The sequence below is a fragment of the Epinephelus lanceolatus genome, chromosome 18 (assembly GCF_041903045.1).
Source record: "Epinephelus lanceolatus isolate andai-2023 chromosome 18, ASM4190304v1, whole genome shotgun sequence".
NCBI lineage: Eukaryota > Metazoa > Chordata > Actinopteri > Perciformes > Serranidae > Epinephelus > Epinephelus lanceolatus.
This window is the reverse complement of record NC_135751.1, coordinates 34,904,992-34,913,749: the sequence shown is the minus strand read 5'-3', so window position 1 is coordinate 34,913,749 and position 8,758 is coordinate 34,904,992. Positions and strand designations below refer to the sequence as shown.

The following is an 8,758-nucleotide window of genomic DNA, read 5'->3' as shown; positions in this document are numbered from 1 at the left end:
TATATTTGCTGAGATGGAGGCGAGGCTCAGTGACTAGAGGAGCTGGTAGAAGCGCTCTATAGCTGTAAGTTACTCCAGTAGCCGGTGGCAGCCGACTCGGCTAGAGCCATCACCGGATCCCGGCTAGTGCTAACACCGGGAGCTAATGCTAACGTTCCTACTCTTCTCCATGAGTGAAAGCGATGTTTTAGCCTGGCTACATTTTACAATGCTAATTGCAAATGTTAGCTGGGCTGCCGGGCTACTCACCTAACACAACCGTAACGCCTGACCCATTGCTGGGACCGAGCCGCTAATAACTCAAGCTCCGGACATTAACCCATGCTACGATTGTAACATTAAATTTAATTGAATCGACATAGCGACATGTGTCTAACGTTACTGTAACACTAATTAAAACAGACATTTGACTATGTTGTGCCTGTCCAGGAGAAGAAGAGCTAGCGCCGAGTCAGATTGCAGCCCCTTTAGCTCTCGCAGTGCTCTCCACCTTGGAAATGCAAGGCCAATGTTAATCCGAGTTCTGTCCCTTTCTTTATCCGACAACTTCTTTGCCAACAACCGTTGTTTCTTTAGAGGTAATGTCGGATCCTGGTCGTCTTCATGTGGACGTTCCGCTCTCCGCCATTTCACTTCGAAAATACGCGCTGCCATTGTTCACTGGCTGTAGCCTTTTATAGAGAGGGAGGGCCAAGGGCTCCGAGAGGAGGGAGGAGGCGGCGATTCACATGAACGTACATGAATGTGTAGCTGGACCGGCTTGTAAACAATGGGCTGGAGATGAACACAGAGAGAGGGTGTGTGAGGTCGTGCTATACTCCAGATGAAATTACACCTCTAGTTCTTCACATTGCAATTTTTTAATTCCTTCAATCTAGAAATGATGAATTTCCGCTTATTGCCCCTTTAAGTGCAGGACTTTTATTAGTGACAGAGTATTTTTACTTAAGTAGAAGATCTAAATACTTCCCTCATCACTGTTTTGCCATTGCTGGGCTTTTGATTTTCCTGTAATGCTGAAAATCATGTTTACTTTGTTTAGATTACTTTAACAGTACGTCAGTATCACTGCTGCAGAAGTTCTTCTTCTTACAGCCTTGTATGGTGGTGTTACTTACTACTTAATCAGCTCACCTGGGTACGTGCTGATTTGGATGGTTAAGATCGTTTGGTGCATCTTTAATTGACATTGCATTTTTTCTCCTTTCACAAGAATTAAAAGAAAATATAAAAGAAATTTAAGAGAATGTTGCTGCACGTGTCCCATCACTGCTTTTTCTGCGGGGATTGTGCCCTCAAACCAGGTATTTTAAGCTAAAACATAAATTAAAATAATCCCTTCTTCATCCCACAGTGGGGACATTTACAACATAGGAAAAAAAGCACAAAGTATATCGGTAAAAAAAAAAAAAACGCACAGATCAGTATGATAAGTTAACTGTACAAAACAAAGAGCGACATAATAAGCAAACAGTATAAAAACACAAAGTGATATAATAAGTGTCAAAAAGAAGCAAAATATAATAAAGAGATAGGCTGAATGTCTGATTTCAGATTACTGACTGATGTTTTTGACACCATAACCCAGTGCTTTTTGCATAAACCTAACCACAACTTTGTATATATATATAAATTTTCAATGTATCTGCTACACCACAGGGTCCAGATTTCACCTGCGTCATTAGCTCAAGGTCCACACAGTTTAATATATTCAGTATCATCATGCATGTTTGGCCATGTTGCTGAGATAGTTTGCTGTCTCTGTCAAGCAGCTGTCTGTTATTCACTCACTCTACAGCAGGAAACAGCACTTCAAAATAAATGCTCAGTGCTGAAAATTCACTGTACTGAAAAATAAAGTGTGTTTTACAAACTTGACATGTTTGGGATTCACTTGTGGTCCATTCAGGATGGACCTGTGACCCACCAGTTGGGAACCACTGTGCTACATAATATTGTGCAAAAGTAACATATCCATCTGTGGTTTGCAAAAACGTACGATGCCAACATTTGTTCCAGTGATTGGGTTGCTCAGTTCTGATATAGTGTATAGTGTCTGTTTTATGAACTGCACACAGCACAGTGATGCTTCATATGCTGTATTATTCAGAAAAATCTTGCTAAAGCTATTTCAGTTTTCATAGTTAAACAGTAAATATCTTGTTTTGGCCAATGCACAACATTTAAATAAATTTAATCATCAGACTGCAGACTGCCTTTTTTTTGCAAGCCTCAAATGACAAACACTCATGCAACTCTTTACTCCTAATCATGACACATGGAGAAAAAAACAAAAGAAAAAGCATCAGTTGTTGGTTGTAAATCAAGTTTTAATGTTGTAAAAATCATTGTCATCCATAATGAGAAATAACGGTAGCAAAAATAAAACAGCATCAAACATACAGAGCATCATGGGAAACATATTTACACATTATATCTCACGCTGTCAGAGTCGAGGCAGGCGCCTGTCTGTCGCGCTGGCTGGAAATAGAGCAGATATGATCGGTAATACGGTCGGATTTACAGATAGTTGATTAGTGAATTCAGGTAAGATGTTATGTTTCATACATACAGGCTTGGTGTAACTGAGAGTCTGTAAAATATTGTGTTTGCTGCGTTTAGAAATGATTGAAGTCCTGCAACTTTAGGGTTCATTACTCGGACCTAAAGTAGTTAATATAATAATGTAGTGTCAGAGTTTGTTTATGATTTGACATTGCACATCCACATTTAATCCAGTTTGATGTTTTCCCAATCACAAATAATTACAAAACTCGGCTGTATTGTTTTACTGATTTTACAGGTTATGTCATCACACCATTAGATCACACACAAACCCACAACAGGTGACATGAATGGATTCTTTACGACTTCAAACAGGCACAGCTTTTCCGTCGCGTTGTAGTTACACTCTGTTTAATTAGTGGCACGATATATAAAGTAAGACCAGAGCAGATAAATGAAATAAAATTGATGAACTAACAATAAAATAACAGGAGAAAAAAAAAAACTAAAATCATAAACTCACCCCTTTTCATCCAACACTTATATCCATATGTAAATGTACATAAAAAAGACCACAGATTTAACTCTTCAACTTGCTCTTGCTATAATCCAGACATCTCCATAGATCTTAATTTATCATAGCATTTTATATCTTAAGGCAAAATTTGTTCCGTTAACAACAAAAATTTTCTTAATCCTTAGATGCCTTAGAAATCCAGCCCAAACTGTGGGTTGAAAATACACTCAAATACACCTGGGATTGACTGAGCCTATCTGACAGCAGGCTCAATCAAACACAAGTGTGTATTTGAGAGGCTCAACAGGTCTGCTGTAGCTGAATTTACACTAGCAGCTCAAATCTGACATCCAAAAACAAGCAAATATAAACACTGTTTACACCATCTGAGACTAACACCAGATTTCAGTTGAGAGAGTAGATCCAGCTAGAAGGTTTGGGGCTGGGTGGAGCTAGCTTTAGTGTCCTTCTCACGCAGTTTTCTTGCGTAAGACAAAGTAAGTGATGGAGGAGATGAACGTGAGCGCGAAGGAGATCCATGCCAGGATGTAGCAGTGGCCGTACCAGCCGAACTTCTCGTCGATGTGGAAGCGGTCTGTGTAGATGGAGGCCGCGATCATGATGCACAGGCCTGGAGGGAAGGAAGGAAGGAGACGTCAGTGAGGTTTAGAGGACACAGAGGGAGGAAGGATTTTAAAAAGGAAACTGAGAAAGACACTCACAGGCGAGGAGCTGGAAGACGCCAGAGATGGTGAATCTCTCTCCTTTCGGGAGGGTGAAGAGCTGAGCCACAAACACAAAGATGCCCAGGATGGAGAATATACAAGCGAGCACTGAGCTGGCCTGCACCGCCTGGAGGTAGTCTGCAGGGGGAGCCAGAGAGAACGAACACAATGAAGGTGCTGTGTTTCTGACACACCCAGGAAACAGTAACACTGCAGTGACACTGAGATTATGACATTCAGACAGTTGCTGACAGGCAGGAATGTTACGTTCAGACACCCAAAACATTTTAGGATTTTAAAACATGCTGATGATGCTGCCATGTAAAGACAAACAACGACTTTGTCTGCTCTGAGGGTCCAAAGCTGTAATTAATCTATGACCCAAACCAGTGTTTCTCAAACAAGACGATTCAGTGACAGCTGGGACCCAGTGAGAGTTATGGGGTATTACACATGTGCAATGCCACTGCAGATGCCATGTTACAGCAAGAAATACAGGGACAGTGTCCGCTCAGGTGCTTCTGGGTGTGCCTACAGAACCTTTGGGTGCGCTCAGCCTGACCGAACTTTTGCCTCGAGTAGATGGTGGCCGATGCACGATAGAAAGCATTTGTTTATGGTTTTTTATTAGGGACCTTTTCAATAACTGCAGAATTATCTCACCCATATCTTTATTTTTTGTGTAAAATATATTATGACTGAACCGACTGCCGACGCCTCAGTGCGACGAATCAGTCCCCATGTTCTGAGATAAAGTGCCAGCTATTGAGCCTTTCAGCAAGTGCAGACCAGATCTCTCTGCGCATGTGTTGTACCCCAATAATTTGACATGACATGGCGCCGTGATGTTTTCTCTTTTTAACCTCCTCGTTTTCTAATAGGGGCACAACGCCCCTAGGGGTACTCTGGAGTACTGCAGGAGGTACATTCGATTTTTTTGAAATGCTATTTTAAAAAATATTAGTCATGCATGATCCCTAAAGTAATTATACAACAATAACATCAATAAAAAATGTAAAAGTAGTTTGATAAAGCACATTTTATATTCAGTTTTCCTGTTTTCAGTGCAGTTTTTAACCATCGTTTATGTTTGTTCTCTGCGCATTTTCCACCAAAAATGTTTTGCACTGAAGGGGTACTTGGCTACACGTTACCATATTGGAGGTAGGCAAATGTTTTACTGTCAATTTAGCTGCACAGTTTGATTTCTGTTCTGACACATGGCAGCATCATTTTGAGCTACATTAGTCCTAATTTGCAGTGCAAAGAAATATTTGGATAACTGCAAACTAAAAATGTGTTTGCAGCTATTTACGTGAAGTTTTGGGAGAAAACACAGTTCTGTTTCTTATCATTTAAAGTTTCGTATTTGATGTGTAGAAAATGGTGATGTGACGAACTTCATTAGACAGCTATCAATCAGTTCTGGCCGGATTAGCTGGGTTTTTGAGTGTTAAACTCTAAATGATACCAAAAGATGTCTACTGTGATCATTTAGGCATGAATAATGTTCAGGAAAGAAACATTTTGGTCTCTGGTGAAGAATAAAGGCAGCGCAGGGCTGGCAGGAAATCAATTAAACATTGTCGGCAAACTTTGGCTTTTATTATAAAGTAAATACAACTTTAAGTGTTCAAGTGCTGTGTTCATGGAAACAGGTTCTCCTCACTCTGCTTCTCTGCAGCATGGGCGGTGTGTGCATGTGTGTGTGGCTTACCCTGAGGGTAGTGTGAACCAGTGGGAAGATCAGTGTAGTTCCACACTCCGCCAATGTTTTCCCACCGGGCCCACACATCAGTGGAAATGGTGTTGGTCATCCACCAGGCCTGAAGGTAAAGACAGAGTGTCAAAGTTTTTTAAATTGCAGTTGTATTGATGTGTACAACATTCCTGCATGCTGAGGTAAAGTTAATGAACAGGGGAGGAAGGAAAAATGGGGATAATTCAAAGCAGGAGTGTGTGTAAACATCACTGCAGAGCCAGAGTGTGTGTTCACCCTGTGTTCTGACATGTACTTGGGGGCAGCTGCAGGCAAAGGGACGACAATCAGAGGGAGGAATGCACATCCACCTGTCACTGTGGCATTCCACAGGTCTCACTCACAGTATGCAACGCTCGCTGCAACACAAGCAAGCATCTGACATATTTACGTGTCTAAGTGCATCGCGCCGTCTGACTGACACTTTGCCTGTAGTTTAAATGCACACACACAGATGCACTTAGTGGCCTCGGCCCGTCTGTCACCCAGAAATGTCAGATATGTGGCCCTGAGAAGAACAGCGGACCTTTGACAGAGCAGGAATGAGTGTGCCTCGAGTGCAGCCAATCACTCACAAGTCTTGACTCTTTGCTGTCTGTCAGCGTGCACATAACTCCTCAGCTCTGTCATCTTAACACTCAAACACGGGAGGAAGTCGGGGATTATGCAGGGACAATTACGCCTTCAGGTTGTGAGGTGTCTGTGTGGAGTGGGGGTGGGCGGTGTGACACTGAACAGGTGGCTGCGAATAAAACTCCAGCATTTAAAAACACGGCAAAATGCACTCACATTGTCGATGGTGGCCACCAGGAGGAGGATGATGCCGATGATGTGAACGACAAAGATGGCAGCGAGGAGGATCAGCATGATGACGGTGCTGGGGAAACAGAGAGAGGCACAAAAGGAAACTTGTTACACCACTTTGCTGTTTTTATTATGCAGGGTGGATATAACTGGAGGGCTCACTCAGCCTAGTAAAACAAATGACACACACGCACACACACACTGAACAGATTGGCAGCTACTGTGAGCAGAAAGAATCAAACATGCCTAATAACAAAGGCTCCACACTTCCTGCCTGGCTGCACAGAGGCAGCCATTAATGACAGCTCCAAGCACACACACACACATCTTCATAAACACACTCAGAGCAGCAAAGCAAGGCCAAACCCTGGCACCCACTCAGGGTGTGGCTTCACAACTTCTAATTACTCTGAGCTGCAGCTAACGCGCTCACACTGAAACGTCGAGATAAAGTTTCTTTTCGACATGTGCAGAGGTGCTGATGTGTTTCTGTGCAGACAGGAATCAGTAAACTAAATCAGTTGGGTGAACAGGTAGTGTTGGTGAAGACAGAGGGTGTCTGTGTGTGTGAAGGAGGGAAGTTCATGGCGGGCAGATGAGTTTGGGCTTGTCTTGTGCTTCCAAGAAGCCCGCCACTCCTTAAAATAACTGTAGAGAATACCTGCTACCCTTGCAGCCTGGCTGGCCCACGCCCGATCCCCCTGGTTTGAATTACGGCACGTTATCACACACTGTAACCCCCAAAACAATTAAAACCCTCTCCTCTGTGCCTCTTTAAAGCCTCTTTAGTGTAACTGCGATGGCTGTGCCTCCACAGGTGGCTCTGCTCTGAGATTTCACACATTTAATCTCTCTTTTTGTCGCATTTACACTCGTGTTTGAACGATCTGCATCCAGCACCGAGGCCGCACTGGGTGTGAACAGAGGAAGAGGCACATCTGGAATGCGCTGGTCTTTCCACCGTAAAGGAGTGGTCAAGGGCTGGGTCCTCTCTCTCACACACACACACACACACACACACACACACCAGCTCACTCACACGCAACCAAACACAGACGCAGAGGGGCACGCTGGTACATATGTGATCACGCCTGACACATCCGTACAAATATTCCACCAGCTTCAAACAACAAAGTGAGAGATTGAGTTTTTAAATATTTGTATAGTTTCTCCCTGAAGCGCTGAGAGAGCTCAGCCTTCTGCCAGATGACCAAAACTTTAATGAACAACTTCTGGATGGAAAGAAAAAATCCAAGAAGTGAAATGCTCAGCAGTTTCTTTAATGTAAAACACACTTGTGGAACACTTTGATCTTCCAAATTCTTGCCTGAAAACAAGACGTGTCAACTGGTGCTGCTGGGATTTTGAGACCAGGCCTGGATGTGGCATATTTTCCATTACGCCAAATGGAATACATGTGGCTGAGGCGAGGTTTGAGAATGCTAAGAAATCCAAAAAGCACGCAGGAAAGTCGTCCTGTGCCTTTTAAAACATTATTTCCACTCACTTTAGCAGTGGACACATCTGGAGAGCAGCCTCACCTGATGAGGGAGTTGCCTTTATCAATAGCAAAGTTGCCTGTGGGGGTGAACAGGTATGCTGAAGGTACACACCTGCCTTTACTGCTCCACAGTTGCTTTTCTGACATAAAAGCTGACGCAGAGTTCAATTTCAAAACCTCAGTGTTATCAGTCTGAAGCAGCTACAGAGAACAAGATAAACAGAAGGATCAAAAAGCACAAGAAGAATTTCTGACTTACTGTTTGGCAGCTGTGTGTCTCTTCAAGTCTAATTCCTTCTGCAGTCAAGGATACTAATGTCAGACTCTGAGTCTAAATGCACAAACACTAGGAGCTCCCCGTCCGCCCACTTTTACCCAGCCCTCTTTTTAAGTCCACACCCCAGACAGCCTCTGGCTTGCTTGATCATATAATCTGTTCCCTCCTCCTACACTGTGCTCCCTGTCCCACCCTCTCCTTCTCTCTGTCTACTTTACACACACTCACACTATTTCCACAACTTCTGTGGGTTAGGCAACATATATATATCTTTTTCCTTTTGTGCTTGGTGTCTCATGTCTTTGTCACTCGGCTGCTGCTGGTGGTGATTTTCTCCGGTGAGGGCAGCTGATGACTCACTGATGTTTGAGGGGGGAACTCCCATAACATTTATTGACAATGATTGTCCGCATGCTGCCATGGAGACAGGCTGCAGCCCGGGCCCTAATCACACTCACATCGTTGCTGGTGTATATATAAACAAAAAAAGTCAAACTTGGGTGCGTAAACACAGGCAGGCACAAGTGTAGAGTTTCTTCCTGATTGCCGCCCTCTTTCTTTTCCCGCTTTTGTTACAGAGGAAGGAGTTTCAGGATGAAGGAATGTTGTTGGTTGCGAGGGAGAAAGAGGTGGGGGCAAATGAGTGCAAGTCATAGCATGAGGGAAGGAG

General features: G+C 43.3%; 1 protein-coding gene across 1 annotated transcript; it reads right to left on the bottom strand.

Annotated features, from left to right (window-relative positions):
• Nucleotides 1-2,309: 2,309 nt before the first annotated feature.
• emp1b (epithelial membrane protein 1b) lies at nucleotides 2,310-8,223 on the bottom strand. The gene is made up of 5 exons (XM_033643797.2): nucleotides 8,071-8,223; nucleotides 6,296-6,383; nucleotides 5,465-5,573; nucleotides 3,745-3,885; nucleotides 2,310-3,653 (listed from the first exon to the last, which is right to left on the bottom strand). The coding sequence occupies exons 2-5, from the start codon at nucleotides 6,371-6,373 to the stop codon at nucleotides 3,493-3,495; spliced, it is 489 nt and encodes a 162-aa protein (XP_033499688.1). The 5' UTR covers nucleotides 6,374-6,383; nucleotides 8,071-8,223; the 3' UTR covers nucleotides 2,310-3,492.
• Between the last annotated feature and the right edge of the window lie 535 nt (nucleotides 8,224-8,758).